The 17,553-nt window shown below is 34.2% G+C and overlaps 1 protein-coding gene and 1 pseudogene across 3 annotated transcripts; both read left to right on the top strand.

Moving 5' to 3' along the window:
* The first annotated feature begins 1,520 nt into the window (after positions 1-1,520).
* Positions 1,521-2,877, top strand: LOC140822573 (flavonoid 4'-O-methyltransferase 3-like; annotated as a pseudogene).
* Positions 2,878-15,128: 12,251 nt separating this feature from the next.
* On the top strand, positions 15,129-17,553 carry LOC140822571 (uncharacterized). 3 transcript variants are annotated; one of them, XM_073183351.1, is made up of 7 exons: positions 15,129-15,273; positions 15,353-15,565; positions 16,228-16,319; positions 16,410-16,517; positions 16,617-16,880; positions 16,985-17,098; positions 17,192-17,553. In XM_073183351.1, the coding sequence occupies exons 3-7, from the start codon at positions 16,281-16,283 to the stop codon at positions 17,480-17,482; spliced, it is 816 nt and encodes a 271-aa protein (XP_073039452.1). In that variant the 5' UTR covers positions 15,129-15,273; positions 15,353-15,565; positions 16,228-16,280; the 3' UTR covers positions 17,483-17,553. The 3 variants fall into 3 exon arrangements, with proteins under 3 accessions (XP_073039452.1, XP_073039453.1, XP_073039454.1); XM_073183352.1 differs by lacking the exon at positions 15,129-15,273 and having other exon boundaries at positions 15,297-15,565; XM_073183353.1 differs by lacking the exons at positions 15,129-15,273; positions 15,353-15,565 and having other exon boundaries at positions 16,288-16,319; positions 16,682-16,880.

Below are 17,553 nucleotides of genomic sequence, written 5' to 3'. Positions count from 1 at the left end.
TTTGGTTTCGATACACTAAATTTTTATTTCGACTATTTTGGTAACATGATTGACGTGACATTTGACAAGTCTAATAATTTTCGATATCACATCAACATTTTTCGATGTCATGTCAGCATTTTTTATAACCATATCAACAACTCTGAACCAAAATATCCGAATGTATATAATTTCTCAATGATTTTTTTTCATAAACATGGTTTTATAATTTATTTTGGTTTAAATTTTGTGAAAATTGTATTCTGGGTTCTGTAATTTGATTTTTTTAAATTTTTGATAAAGCTTTTAGTTAATTCAATGTCTTAGTCCATTAATTTGATTATTTTTTTCAATTTTAATATTTTTCATCAGAGTGTTGACGTGGAATCTGATAAATCAACGATTTTTGGTGTCACGTCATCATTTTCCTATTTCACGTCAGCATTTCAATGATAAATGATAGAAATTGAAAAAAAAATTGCATATTAGTGGACTAAGATCATGAATTGATCGATAACAAAATCAAAAATGAAAACATACAAATTATAAATGATAGGATTCTATGTTTCAATGTAAACAAAGAACTGATAAATCAAGCGGACATATCCGAACATCGATAAATAAAAAATTTTGAGTTTTTGGATGTATCTTGATTATCCAATAAGAAGTGTTACAATTTTAAAATATCAAGCAAAACATTCTAGTAATAAAAAAAAATTGCTAAATTTGAATTAGAAGTGTCTATTAAAGTGTGGACGAAATAATCCATTCATATACATACATCATATGATATTACGCTAGAACGATATTTTTGTAAAAACGGTCAAAATGAGAAAGACATACATGGAAATATAAATCAATTTTTATTAGTTTTTCCCATTAATCTAATAATAAATAAAAAAGTCTCTTTCATAATTATATATATGTGCAAATTTCAGCTGAAAGAATGTAACAAGAATAATTCAGTGTAGATATTTATTTAATTAATATGATAATTAATTGGTTTATAATAAAATGACTATAAGTTAATTAGGAGAATATATGCATTGGGTTTTTTGATTAGGAGAGTAAATGCATTATTATTTTTATATATGATTAATTATTATTGTTAATGTGGAAGTGAATTAAACAAATTGATTTGTAATGATTGGATACTATTAAATTTACATCCGACTCTCCACTTGTCATTGCATTGTTTGTATTTACTATTTAATTTACGTTATTTTTTTATTTTATATTTGTTATATTAAATTTATATTTTCATTTCATTATAATATAACTCTTGATCATGAAAAATTAAATATAATAATTATTTTTCTATTTATATGCCGTTTGTGTGTATTCATTTTCAAAGTTTATTTATTAATTCCGAATAAAGAAAATAATAATTATTTCCTAGCCTCCAATAAAAAATCAAGATATACGTGAATAACTTTGGTTTTTTTCCTTTTTGAACAAATGTGTCAGACATAAATGTGTATTTTAGCTAGCCCACACACTTGAAAATAATAAATTGTGCGACTCTCCTTTACTTCACTTCTATTTATTGTGTGTTGGTTGCAGACATTTTCTTGCACACAGCAATAATAAAGAAATTTAAAGGATGGAATCCAAAGCCAAAACACAATCACAACTCCAAGAAAAAGAAGCACTGGCTGCCCAGGTGGATATATGGAAGTATGTGTTTGCTTTCACTCCAATGGCAGTACTAAAATGTGCTATAGAACTCCAAATATCTGAAACCGTTGAATCACACGGCGGATCCATCACGCTCCCTGAGCTATCCGTCGCCTTGCACTGCTCCCCCTCTGCCCTCCACCGTATCATGAGATACTTGATTTATCACGGCTTCTTCAAGCAAATTCGGATCATTCGAATCATCACTCTGCTACACCCAAACGCCACATTCTCGATTGCTTTTGAAAGATGGCATGGCTGCTTTCATCCTGCTCGAGAGCAGCCCCGTGATGCTCGCCCCGTGGCATGGCCTAAGCGGACGTGCTATGCTGAAAGGTGTTTCTCCGTTTGGGGCCGCACATGACGGGCTCGACTTATGGAAATATGCGGCAGCAAATCCTGATTATAGTAAATTAATCAACGATGCGATGGCATGCCATGCAAGGTTGGCTGTTTCAGCAATCGTTGATCAGTATCCTGAGGCGTTCGAGGGGATCAGTTCTTTGGTGGACGTTGGTGGTGGAGATGGGACGGCCCTTAACGCCTTGGTGAAGGCTTGTCCGTGGATTCGAGGGGTTAACTACGATCTCCCGCATGTCATTTCTGTCGCACCGCATCGTGAAGGCGTGGAGCATGTTGGTGGCGACATGTTCAAAATGGTTCCCAAGGGCGATGCCGCTTTTCTTATGGTACGTTTCTCCAACATATATATTTATTGATACAACATAACAAGTTGCATGTATGCATAAAATATAAATATATAGGGGGTGCTACTTATTCTTGATTATATATATAGTGGGTGTTACACGATTGGAGCGACGAAGAATGCATTCAAATACTGCGAAATTGTATGGAAGCGATTCCTAGGGACAAGGGGAAGGTGATCATCATGGAGGCGGTGGTCGAAGAAGGCGAAGGGGCTGATGAGTATAGCGAGGTTCGTTTGGCGTTTGACATGGGGATGATGGCTCACACGGAGAAAGGAAAAGAAAGAACTTGGGAAGAATGGGAATGCTTGTTGAACGAGGTTGGCTTTACAAAATACACAGAGAAACGCATTGAAGGTGTTTTATCTGTTATAGAAGCTTACCCATGAATCATGATGGATTTTGAAACGGACATCCTCATTGTAAAATTTGGTCTAAATTGTGTGATGTCATAAATTGTATTGTTGTGGGGAATTCACATTCACGAAATGCAATAATTATGTTGTTATTCGTATGTTTTATTTTCTTAAAATAGCTTCTTCTTCTTAATTTATTTCCCTTTTAACGGTGAAATGCCACTAAATGTCAAAAATCACTTCGCGTTGTGCTCATGGTTTTCTATCTAAAATTAGTAAAGAGCATATTGATCAACACACCGTAAAAAAAATTCTTGCCTTCTGATCTTGTATATTTGTCTCATTGCAATTTTTGTCATATATGTTACGCCTTGGGTTTGGACCTGCGTGACTGCACAATGAGTCATTATAGTAATTACTTCGTTTTCATCATCGCTTTACAAAAATGATTAACCAAGTTGTTATAAAAGTCCATTGTAGCCCATTATAAACATATTTTAAATCTTTAATTTTTACCATGTGGGACAAGAGGTATCATAATCACCCTTCCTGAAGAACGCGACGTCCTCGTCGTGACCTGTCCCCTCGATCTCCAGCACCAAGAATCTAGAGGTGGCTCTTATAAGTTCACGAGGTGGCTCCCGTCATGTAGCACTTTGCTCCGCAGGTTCAAGAGGTGGATCACATGCACGTAGCACTTTGCCCCGCATAATATTTATTTCCCAGTGTTCTTTGCCGGGCCCGCGTGATTGTATGGATGATGACCCATCTCGAAGATTTGGAGTTGACATGGCATTACTTGCTGGGGATATATTGTTCACACACCCCAACTGATATGGTCCATGAGGCTCGCCTCATTCTGGTAATTGCTGAGATTGCAACAGCAGTTGGGTCCACTGGTATGACTTCCGGTCAGTTTATGGACCTCGAGGGTGGACCAAATGCAGTTGACTTTGTCCAAGAAAAGAAGTTTGGTGAGATGGTCAGTGCTCCGCAGTGTGTGGAGGCCTTTTAGCTGGTGCTTAATTCGGATTATGAGATTCAGCGATGTCGCCTGGCTGTGGGTGTTTTGTATCAATATTTAGTAATATTTCTTCTATTTTTTTCCTAATATACCTATATTTATTTTGACATATTGCGATTAATTAACTATTGGAATATAACAAGTCATTAATATATATAAAACTCATTAAATAAGAATAAAAATGAAAAATTGTTTATTTAATTGATATTTCCAATGAATTATTAAGTTAGATAAAAAAACAAGCTTATATAATTGAAAAAAAAGTAGTTTATAAAATAAGTTCTGTTGTGAAAAAGTAAAAATTTATGGTAAAAAGTAAAAATCTCAAACTCTCAAAATTTACCAAACTACACACTTTATAATATTTTTCTCTCTACTCAATTGTGATTTTCTTCACAAATGAGAGATCTATTTATAGAGTTTCATTACACATAATCCAAAAATAAAATACATCATTACCTACATCATCACACACAAATTTCTAACTTTACAACTCTTATTTTCAACATTCAAATATTCAACTATTACTTTTTCCATATTAAAATATATTATTTCAACACTTCCCCTTGTGATGATGATCATGATACGATGATGTCTTCATTACGTGTTTTGTACTGCCTCGTTAAAAACCTTACTTGGAAAAACCCATTGGGATAAAAACCATAGTAAGGGAAAAAGAGTGCAGTCACGTAAACTCCCCCTGATGTTGACATGAACAATTCTTCACAAATTTCGTAGATTGTGCATCCCAATATTATATATGTGCTTTCTGAATATTGACGTAGGAAGTGCTTTTGTGAAGAGATCTGATGGGTTTTCACTTGATTGAATGTGACGAACATCAATACATTTATTCTTCTCAAGCTCCTTGGTGAATGCGAAGAACTTAGGAGGAATATGTTTAGTTCTGTCGCTTTTTATGTATCCTTCTTTCATTTGAGCAACACATGCAGCATTATCTTCATATAGTATCACAGGCTTCTCATCGAATGATAATCCGCATGAAATTTGGATATGTTGGGTCATTGATTTTAACCACACACATTCACGACTTGCTTCATGTAGTGCAATAATCTCGGCATGATTTGATGAAGTTGTTACGAGCGTTTGTTTCTGTGAACGCCAAGATATTGCAGTGCCTCCACGAGTAAATACATATCCAGTTTGGGAACGTGCCTTGTGTGGATCAGATAAGTATCCAGCATCGGCATAACCAATTATACTTGGATTAGCATCTTTTGAATACAAAAGTCCCAAGTCTGTCGTTCCTCGTAGATAACGGAATATATGTTTAATTCCGTTCCAGTGTCTCTTTGTTGGATATGAGCTAAATCTTGCCAGCAGATTCACGGCAAAAGATATATCAGGTCTTGTACAATTTGTAAGGTACATAAGGGCACCGATGGCACTTAGATATGGTACTTCTGGACCAAGAATATCTTCATCATCTTCACATGGACGGAATGGATCCTTTTCTATGTTTAATGATCTAACAACCATTGGAGTACTTAAAGGATTTGCTTTATCCATATTAAAACGTTTAAGGATCTTTTCTGTATAATTTGTCTGGTGAACAAACATTCCACATTCTTTTTGTTCAATTTGTAAACCCAGACAATACTTGGTTTTTCCAAGATCTTTCATTTCAAATTCTTCCTTCAAGTATGACACAACTTCTTGAATTTCCTTATTCGTTCCAATGATGTTTAAATCATCAACATATACAGCAATAATTACGCATCCGGATGTTGTTTTCTTAATGAAAACACAAGGGCATATTGAATTATTTACATATCCCTTTTTCATCAAGTGATCACTTAGTCGATTATACCACATTCGACCTGATTGCTTTAACCCATATAATGATCTTTGTAATTTCACAGAATAACATTCTCTGGGTTTTGAACTTTGTGCTTCAGGCATCTTAAATCCTTCAGGGATTTTCATATATATATATATTACTATCAAGTGATCCATATAAGTAAGCTGTAACAACATCCATAAGACGTATTTCTAAATTTTCAGATACCGCCAAGCTAATCAAATACCGAAACGTAATTGCATCCATCACAGGAGAATACGTTTCTTCATAATCAATTCCAGGCCTTTGAGAAAAACTCTGTGCAACAAGTCGAGCTTTATATCTTACTATTTCATTTTTCTCATTTTGCTTTCGAATAAAAACCCATTTGTATCCAACAGGTTTTACACCTTCAGGTGTAAGGACTATAGGTCCAAAAACATTACGTTTATTTAGCGAATCCAATTCAACCTGGATGGCTTCTTTCCATTTTATCCAGTCCTGCCGATTTTTACATTCACCAAAAGATTTTGGTTCATGATCTTCATTATCATTTATGATGTCGATTGCCACATTATAAGAAAATATATCATCAATTTCATCTATATCTTTTCGGTTCCATATTTTTCCAGTATTAATGTAATTGATAGAGATTTCATGATTCTCGTCAGTTTGTGGTTCTGACAGAACATTTGCATCATCATGTGTTTCTTCAGGAACATCATTCTCTATTTTGTGATCATCATGTGTTTCTTCAGAAACATCATTCTTTATTTTGTGATCATCGTGTTTCTCTATGAATTTTCTTTTCCGAGGATTTTTATCCTTGGAACCGACTGGCCTTCCACGCTTCAGGCGTTTAATGACATCATGAGTATCTTCCATTTGTTTCTTTGGAATTTCAATTCGAGCAGGGGCATTTGCAGCATGTATATATGATTTAGTTACCCCTTTTGTGTCTGCAAATGCATCTGGTATTTGATTTGCTATTCTTTGCAAGTGTACAATTTGTTGTACATCTTTTTCACATTGTTTTGTTCTTGGATCCAGATGTAACAATGATGATACATACCATGTAATTTCTTTTTCGGTATGTTTTTGTTCTCCCCCTAACATTGGGAAGATTTCCTCATTAAAATGACAATCAGCAAAACGTGCTGTGAACACATCTCCTGTCTGAGGTTCAAGATATCGAATGATTGATGGACTATCATAACCGATATAAATTCCAACCTTTCTTTGAGGTCCCATTTTCTTTCGTTGTGGTGGTGCAATAGGCACATACACCATACATCCAAAAATTCTCAGATGAGAAATGTCTGGTTCTTTACCAAATGCAAGCTGCAATGGGGAGTATTTATGATATGCACTTGGTCTGATGCGAATTAATGAAGCAGCATGTGAAATTGCATGTCCCCATATAGAAATAGGGAGCTTTGTTTTCATAATCATTGGTCTAGCAATCATTTGCAGACGTTTAATCAATGATTCAGCCAATCCATTCTGTGTATGTACATGAGCAACAGGATGCTCAACAATGATTCCCATAGACATAAAATAATCATTGAAAGTCTGGGAAGTAAATTCACCAGCATTATCAAGTCTAATTTTCTTGATTGTATAATCGGGAAACTGATTCCTCAATTTTATTATTTGAGCAAGTAATCTTGCAAATGCAACATTTCGAGTTGACAATAAGCATACATGTGACCATCTGCTGGAGGCATCAATCAATACCATAAAGTATCTGAATTGTCCACATGGTGGATGGATTGGTCCACAAATATCACCCTGAATACGTTCAAGAAACATTGGTGATTCAGTTTGGATTTTGACTGGTGATGGTCTTATAATAAGTTTTCCAAGAGAACATGCTTTACATTGAAACTTATTATTCTGAAAGATCTTCTGCTCTTTCAGTGGATGACCATGTGTATTTTCTATAACTCTTCGCATCATTGTTGAACCAGGATGTCCCAATCGATCATGCCAATTGGTTAATATCGAAGAATTATCAACTACCATGTTTGATTCAATGGGACTTATATGTGTATAATGCAATCCAGTAGGGAGCATTGGTAGTTTTTCAATAACATATTTCTTTCCTGATTTATATGCGATAAGACACATATATTTCTCATTCCCTTCATTCATTGTTTGAGTATCATACCCATGGGAATATATATCATTAAAACTCAACAAATTTCTTTTCGATTGTGGTGAATATAAAGCATCATTGATCAAAAATTTTGTACCATTAGGTAACAAAAATTGTGCTTTACCACATCCTTTAATCAAGTCTACAGGACCTGATATTGTATTCACCGTTGTTTTTGTTGATTTTAGTTCAAAGAAATATCTTTTATCTCGGAGTATAGTGTGCGTTGTACCACTATCGGGTATGCAAACTTCAGCTTTGCTCATAGCATTTTCCATATTTGAACTTCAAAAAAATATGCAATGAAATAAAATTACTGACAATACATATATAAATATAACACATATCATAATTGTACAATAAAACATTATTATATGAATACATGAAAAACAAATTATTGTACATTTATATTCTACCACTATATTGTTCATTTTCAGAAAAATCATTGAGAAAATCTGCAGCATCAAAATTGTTCATTTCTATCCCACCAACATGTTGATCATTTCCAGAGAAATCATTCATAAAATCACCAGCATCAAGATGAGTTGAATCACTCAAACGGTCACTGCGTTCAGTGAAGTTGGTCTCCTTTTCTTTCCCCTTTAATGATTCTTTATAAAGTTTACAAAGGTGCTCAGGGGCTCGACAAACTTTGGACCAATGTCCTGGAGTACCACATCTGTAACAAGAACTTTCATATCTTTTTGAGTGATTCTCATTAACACTTGTATTCTCATGATGTCTTTTCTGTGGATGGTTTGGGACGCTCTTTTGAGATGAGTTATAAAAATAACTATCTCTATTATTTTCAAAACCACGGCCGCGTCCACGACCACGACCAATTCCACGTCCACGTCCACGTCCACGACCTCGACCTCGACCTCGACCAAAACCTTGTCTTTGAAATTGATTTTGGTTTCCAGGTATAAATTCATTTTTACTTACAGCATTTACTTCTGGAAATGCTGTTGATCCAGTGGGTCGGGACTGATGATTTCTCATTAATAGCTCGTTGTTCTTTTCCGCCACAAGAAGACAGGCGATGAGTTCAGAATATCTCGCAAATCCACGTACTCTATATTGTTGCTGTAGAGTAATATTTGATGCATGAAATGTGGAAAATGTTTTTTCAAGCATCTCAGATTCTGTGACCTCATGTCCACAAAATTTTAATTGCGAGATTATTCTATACATCGCCGAATTGTAATCACTGACTTTTTTAAAATCTTGGAATCTCAGTGTGTTCCATTCATCCCGGGCGGTCGGAAGCATAACTTCCCTTATATGTTCAAATCTTTCTTTTAATCCCTTCCACAAAGCCATGGGATTTTTTTCAGTCAGATATTCACATTTCAATCCATCGTCGAGATGTCGACGCAAAAATATCATGGCTCTTGCCTTTTCTTGTGACGTGCATATGCCATTTTCTTTAATGGTCTCGCTTAGACCCAATGACTCAAGATGCATTTCTACATCTAGAGTCCATGGCATATAATTCTTTCCCGTGATGTCGAGCGCAATAAATTCGAGCTTTGTTAAATTTGACATGGTGGTACTAAAAAAAATTACGATGCATTTTATTAGTTAATAAATATTGCAATACAAAGTAACGGATAAACAACAAGTACAAGTATTTGTAAAAATAAAGAAAACGCACGAGGAGGATATTCTCCGATAAATACAAGACTCGTGAGTATGATAACCAAAATAATTAAAAATATCCTTGAGAAAGCCATCTTCTTTTTTCTTCGAAAAATTTGATGATGAATAATTTTTAGAGAAGAAGAGAAAGTTGGAGTGATTGAATGTGTTTGTGAGATGATATTTATAGGGCAAAAACTAGCCGTTTGTTACCGTTTATGACCATTGGTGTACAACAAATAAATGTATGTATTTGTATAATTTTATGGTAATAATATGATGTATATAATATTAGACATGTTTAAATAATTATGTATATCATATCATAATATTATAATGAGTGTCATAATTTATTTTGTTTAAAAACCTTATAGGATTTTATACTTGTCGTATCCCTTACCGGGAGTGTGGGATGTCGTCTTAACATCCTCCCAGGATTTATAACAAGTTTATGAAAAATTTATTTTATTATTTCTAATAATAACATTATATTGTATATTAAATAAATACACAATAAATAAATAACAGTAAAATAAATATAATTATTTTTGTTACCTTTTTCTCCTGTTTGGAGCTTGGAAAAGTATGTAGGACTTTTAGAGCTTCGTGCTGATAACGTGTTGTGAAAAAGTAAAAATTTATGGTAAAAAGTAAAAATCTCAAACTCTCAAAATTTACCAAACTACACACTTTATAATATTTTTCTCTCTACTCAATTGTGATTTTCTTCACAAATGAGAGATCTATTTATAGAGTTTCATTACACATAATCCAAAAATAAAATACATCATTACCTACATCATCACACACAAATTTCTAACTTTACAACTCTTATTTTCAACATTCAAATATTCAACTATTACTTTTTCCATATTAAAATATATTATTTCAACAAGTTCAATTCTTTTCCTACTAACTTCCTAGTTATTATAACTTTTATGTTATATTTGTCATACAATAGCTTCTCATGATATTAAGAGCGATAACTTTTTGTGATTAGTAGAGTAATTAAAACATAGTGTTTCAGCTGTTGTATGATTTAAAAGATTTGAGTACACAATTACCATTAGCTATAAGCACTTGGTCCTACAATTGATATCAGAGTCAATGTCACATATTCGATTAACATTGATTGCAAGTGGTGCAATTATTGTGAGGGAGATTGTTGAGGTCCAACCTGACCCGGTTAACGAGAAAGTATTACTTTTATGTCAAAAGTATCATTTTTATTTGTAAATATAGTTCATATCAATCTATATCACAAATACATATATGTGAACCGTCTGAACTTTCTCATATTAGATATATGCATTCCGAAAGTATTTTTTATTTGTAAGGGATGACATTTTTTTTTACAAATTAATATTACAATACATGTACAACAACTCATGAAACCGATCATTATTCAGATATCGGATTGACCGTGGACAGAATTATGGAATACATACGAGTGTTTAGTTTCTGATCTTTTCATTTCCCATCATTTAATTATGTTGTTATTGTTTTAATAATGGATTGTTAATTTTTTTTAAGAAAATTCTCAAAAGAAGATATATATAATTGAGAATAATAGGTCTAACTTATAAATTTAATTGGGTATACGGATCGTATATGGGTAGGATTCTTTAAGTTCCGCCTCCGTCCACCTATCCGAAAATCATCATAGTTGATTGCTTATTTATTTAATCAGATAAAAAAATCCTCTTACACCCTCCTATATTCGGGTCATTGATGCAACTGAGATCAATTCGTGTTAGAATTAATCATTCAACATTTGATTTAATCTAGATAAACAAACACACGATTGTATTTAATCTAGTAACATGTTTCAATAAGAATTATATTTTCAAAACCAGAAAATAATTCATCTTAGTTGCTCTTAAAATTAGAGTGATTAAATAATTATGGATTTAAATCTAATTTAGCGTGCATGTTTTGTTACATACAATTTTAGTAAAGTTTGCCCATTGTAATGATAAAAAATGTTGGGTTTTGGCCCAATTTCCTCCAGCCCATTAACTTAACCTACTGTTCCTTCCTTATTTATACATGGGCTATAGGGCTTAAATTGAGCGACGCTCCTTCCACTTTCATTCTGCCAGCAGCCGAGTTATTCCTTCTTCCCAAGAGTGAGCAGCCGAGAGTTTTCTTCTCCTCCAAGAGTGAGCAGCCCGATTGAGAAAAGAGAGAACGTTACTTTGCTTGTGTGCGTTTTTCTTCGGTGACTGAGTGTCTTTGGTTCTTTGTGATTGTTTCTCTCTCGTTCTGTCTCGGGATAAATCTGTGTGTGTGTGAACCGCTGGCCGTGAGAGCTTTGAGCAGTGAGAGCGTGGGGAAACCTTTGTGGTCTTCGCCTTGGTTCACTGCGTATTTGGAGAGGCCGAATCAGTTTGTCTGAGCCTCGTTCAATTGCATATATCATATATACATGCTGCTGTATTTTTGTTGCTAGTTGGTTGCAGGTTGCTACGGAGCAGGAAGGCACGAGATAAACGATCGATACTCAACAGTGGTATCAGAGCCACAGGTTGCTGCTCGACTTGCTGCCCGACGTGCTGACCGCGTGCGCTGCCTTCGGTTCGTTGGAATTTGAAACTCTTACTTAGAGTTTCGCTCTGGTATATTGGCTGGAACCTCTTTTTACTGTTTTCGTAGCGTAACCGCTTGCCGCGGATTTATGTGCTGGGATTTGCTTGGTTACTGTTGTGTTTCCATTTTCGTGGCTAAAATATGTTTCCGCTGTGTTTGTTTTGATTTTGTGTGATTTAAATTTTTCTGTGTGAAAATTTGCTATTTTTGAGATTAACTGTTGTGTTTTTTGGAAATGGCTATGACTGGATATAATCTCGAACCTTTTAACGGAAAAACAGATTTTTCAATATGGCAACAGAAAATGAAAGGTATTTTGATACAACAAAAGGTTTTCAAAGCGATCGACCTTTCATATTCTGCTACCGAAACTGCTGAGAAAAAGGCTGAAAATGATGAGTTTGCTTATTCGTCTATAATTTTGAACTTGTCTGACTCTGTGTTAAGAAAAGTTGGTAAACTTAATTCTGCTAAGGAACTCTGGGAAAAATTAGAAGAACTTTATACTGAAACTTCGTTGCCCAGTAAATTGTTTTTGCTTGAGAAATTTTTCCGGTTCAAACTTGATTTAAACAAGGACATCGATGAGAACCTTGATGTGTTTACCAAATTAGTGCAAGACATTAAGCAAACCGGAGATGAACATATTGATGATTACACCCCTATTCTCCTTTTAAATGCTATACCTGATTCTTACAATGATGTTAAATCTGCCATTAAGTATGGTAGAGATAACATAAATTTAGAAACTGTTGTGAATGGTTTGAAAAGTAAAGAGATAGATTTAAAAACCAATAAGGGTGGTAATAATTCTGGTGAGGTTATGTTTGTTAGAGGAAGGTCTCAAAACAGATTTCAAAATCAAAAATCTTCAAACCAATCTTCTTTTAAAAATAAAGGTAAGAGTAAATCAAGATCCAAGTCGAGGCCCAAGAATAGAAAATGCTACAATTGTGGTGAAACTGGTCATTACATTAAAGATTGCTCTACGCCTAAGCAAAATAAAAACCAAGATTTTAAAAATCAGCATGATGATCATGCTAATATGGCTTCTTGTAGTGAAAACATGGGTGACATTTTTATGGTGACTGAGATATGTGATGTGTCTATTGTGAATTCTGTGCATTCAAATTCTGTGTGTGAAAATGAATGGTTAGTTGATTCTGCATGCACTTTCCATATGTCCCCATTCAAAAATCTGTTTTCTAGTTATAAAGAAGTGAAGCATGGGTCTGTTTCAATGGCAAATCAAAAATTGTGTCAAGTTGCTGGTCTAGGTGATGTCTCTTTAAAATTTGATTCTGGTTATGTGTTAACTTTGAAAAATGTAAGGCATGTTCCCGATTTATGTCATAATTTGATTTCTTGTGCTGCATTGGAAGATGATGATTTGCAGGGTAGATGGGAAAATGGGGTTATGAAAATCATGAAAGGGTCTTTGGTGATTTTTAAAGCTGCTAAAAAGAAAAACTTGTATGTTTGCTATGCTGAATCTGAATCTTGTGTACAAAATTCTGTGAATGCTGTCTTAAGTGACAAAACTGATTTGTGGCATAAAAGATTAGGTCACATGAGTTCTAAAGGTCTTGAAATTTTGCACAAAGATGGTTATTTTGGTAGTGACAAATTGTCCTGTATGCCATTTTGTGATTCATGTGTTCTTGGTAAACAGTCTAGAGTGAAGTTTTCCAATTCCCCTGTTCCCAAACAATCTGTTACTTCTGAAATACTTGAGTATTTGCATGCTGATGTTTGGGGGCCTGCGAGTGTGCCCACACAAGGTGGAAATCGGTATTTTCTATCTGTCATTGATGATTTTTCAAGAAAAGTTTGGGTGTTTTTAATGAAAAACAAATCTGATGTTTTTGAAAAGTTTAAAAACTGGAAAACTTTGATTGAAAATCAAACAGGTAAGAAAATTAAAATTCTAAGAACTGATAATGGTCTTGAATTTTGTAATCAATTGCTTGATAATTTGTGTGCTGAATCTGGTATTCAAAGGCATAGAACAGTCCCTTATACACCTCAGCAAAATGGTGTCGCTGAGCGTATGAATAGAACATTACTTGAAAGGGTGAGGTGTATGCTTGCAAGTTCTGGTCTTTCAAAAAAGTTCTGGGGTGAAGCTGTTTGTACTGCTGCTTATTTGATAAATAGGTCTCCTTCTGTGCCTTTGAATGGTAAATGTCCAGAATCTGTGTGGTCTGGTACTCAAATTAATTTATCAAACTTGAAAGTTTTTCGTTGTTCTGCTTTTGTGAATCAAAAAATTGACAAACTTGAACCAAGGTCTGTGAAATGTGTTTTTCTTGGCTATCCTGATGGGGTTAAAGGTTATAGATTGTGGCTAAGGGATCAATCTGGTTTTAAAGTGTTAATCAGTAGGGATGTTGTTTTCAATGAGTTTGAATTCCCCTGTTTATCTGCTCATTTACCTATTCCTGAACCTGCCACTGCTCCAAACAAGGTGGAGTATTTACTTGGTCCAAGTCATGATGCTGAAAATGTGCAAGATGTTCCTGTTGTGAATGATTTATCTGAAAATCTTTCTGAAACTGCTTCTGATAGTCAAGTTGATGCTGATGTGCATGAAGAAATTGCTGAAAATGTGCCTGAAACTGATATTAGTGACACTACAAGAAAAATGATTTTCCGCAGCACGTCATCAACAGCGTGCATTAAAAGCACGCTGCGAATAGTATTTTTAACAGCGTGCACTCATATGTGCGCTGTTAATATTGTTGCACTTGAAAGAAATAACGGCGTGCATTAAAAGCACGCTGCGGATAGTAATATTCGTAGCATGCATTTATGTGTGCTGTTAATAAATTATATAAACGACAGCGTGTAGTTATATATGAGCTGTTAATAACCTATACAATTTTTGCAGCTTATTATTAACAGCGCACAATAAAGGTATGCTGTAAATAATACACTACAACATTAACGGCGCACATTTAAAGCGTGCTGTTTATATTTTTATTCGCGGCGTGCACGTACATGCGTGCTGTTAATAATATTAGAAATCACTCAAACAATATTATTTGCAGCGTGCCCGTGTAGACACGCTGTTAATATTATTAGAACACACTCTATTGCAGCGTGCGATGCGTGCTATTAATAATAGTGAAATAAATTTGCGCCAATTTCCCAAATTACTTACGCATCTCCGCGCCTTCCTCTGTTTTTCTCGTAATGAGTTAGGACAGCCGATTGGAGATAATTCAATTACATACGCTTCTTTTTTAGGTTGCATGATAAAGGAATTTGTGCCATATACATTGGATGGATGGAATGACATAGATGAAGAAGTGAAGGATAGAATGTGGAGTTGTCTTCAGGTAATATCTTCAGTCACTTCATTTTTCGTTTCATTTTTTATTATATGTTGTAGAAATATTTTCGTGTTTCTATGTACAGATGAATTATAAAGTTGAGGATTGGGAAAAAAAATCAATTTTCCAAAAGTTAGCAAAATTGTGGCGTGATAGAAAATCCAAACTTCAAATACTTGTACGAGAAGCTAATACAAGTCGAGTGGCTTCACGAAATCTCAGTCTTTTGAAGCCCGAATTTATGGACCAAAATCAATGGGACTTATTTGTAAAGAGGACACTATCACCTACCTTTCAAGTAAGTACGAATTCACTTTTTTCCTTTTTTAAATCTAGAATTCAGGTTCTGTCTCTTTCTTTGCGTAAAATCACAGCCTCTCCTTTCTAATGGAAAGATTGAGTAATCGATCATGGGTTTCTTGGCTTTACTGTAGGGGTGATTGTAAAGAGTCACAACAATTTTTCATGTGCTTCTGCAACTTTTTGTGTGCCCCTTGCATTGCTTTGGCCATGACCGTCCCGCGGCTTTCAGTCTAAGCTTACATAATTACGGGGTTTATGTGAATTGCTCAAAAAGTTAGCAGCATAGTACAATATAAAAACGTCATTGTCATGTTTTTGACAATCATATATCGACATGTTATAATTTTTTATAGTTGATAAGTAAGATCGATGTCAAATATATAATTTATTTGTTCCAGAAACTGTTTATTCGATAAAAAATCAAACAATTGTTGTATTTATTTGTTCACTCCACCAGTGACACTCGCTGTATTTATTTGTTCTTCTTTTTTCCCTAGCCCAATATCTATATTTAATAACTACATTTGTAATGATTCCACCATTACAGGTTAGCAATTTATCATGATTGTTACTCTTGCTCGGGGTTACATTGCTTCTTTTTGTTGCAATTCACTTGATAATACTTGTAATTAATATCTTGGTTATGTTATATCTCAGGAAAAGAGTGCAAAATTTAGAACAATGAGGGAAAAAAAGACCACATTCACACAATGAGCCGGAGAGGTTATGCTCGTTTGACTCACATTATGGTAAATATAAATTTTTTATATTTTCTAATTTAAGTAATAAGTAATGGTATATATATACATCTTTTGAATTTATATATTTCTATATTTAAGGAGAAGACAACTCAGGGAGATGCAAAAATTACAAGATCACAAGTTTGGATTGAAGGGCACAAGAAAAAAAATGGGGAACCTATTACTGAAGCTGTTGGAGAGAAAATGGTAATAGAATTATATATGTCTTTTTTATTTGCATCAGATCCTAAGAAAAAATGACCAACATAAATTTGTTATTTTCTCAGAAATTATCTTTGTTTGCAGAAACAAATACAAGAATGTCCGCCTGAATCTCAAAACACAACTAACATTGCTGATGATGCAATTAGCCTTGTGTTTGGCAAGGAAACTCGGGGTAGAGTGCGTGGGATGGGCTTTGGAGTTACACCATCAAAAGTTGGAGCTTATGTACAACAAAATGGCACTGTTAAACAACTTCAAAATATGGTGCATAACCTTCAACAAGAAATACAAGAAATGAAGTCCATGTTTTTACAAAGTATGAGACAACAAAATCAACAAGAACAGGTTAGTAATTAAATAACATACCAAATCAGTTTGATATATTGTACACTTAAATGCTTTTGGATTATCATGAAGACATGCTTGGCACAATTTGTTTGTATACTTAGGTTGCTAGTGGTGGCATTGGTAGCAGTATTGGGAATGAAGTTGGTAGCAATAGTGATATCAATATTGGTGCAAAGAAAATTTGTAATGTTAAAAAACATCTTGCTACAGCTCAGGTAACTATCTTAAAATTATGTGTTTCTAAAATACAAGATTTTTACAAAATAGGAATTGTAAAATTAACAAATTTGTATTGTTTTTATTTGCAGTCAAATTTGAAGAAAGTGAGTTGTGGAGATATATGTCCTAACAGTAAATGTAAGTTGCTTGATTGGTCTGTTGATGAATTAGTTGTTGCAGAAGGTCGAATTGCATCTACAGATCCAAACACAAAAGTGCATCATGTTGTTCTTGGTAGATCTTGTTGGAAAGTTTGGATTGATAAGGTTTTGGTAGAGAAGGTGGATCTAATTCGACCAAATGATGAAATGCAGTTTCTCGATGACGCAATAGGAAGCACGGTCGCATGGTTATCTAAATTTGTAGTATTGTGTGATTGATATAGATTCTACATACTTCCATGGATTGAAAATTTAATTATTGGTATGTTCTAGCTATTTTGTGACAGATT

The sequence above is a fragment of the Primulina eburnea genome, unplaced genomic scaffold (assembly GCF_022965805.1).
Source record: "Primulina eburnea isolate SZY01 unplaced genomic scaffold, ASM2296580v1 ctg929, whole genome shotgun sequence".
Taxonomy (NCBI): Eukaryota; Viridiplantae; Streptophyta; class Magnoliopsida; order Lamiales; family Gesneriaceae; genus Primulina; species Primulina eburnea.
This window is presented reverse-complemented; position numbering and strand designations above follow the sequence as displayed.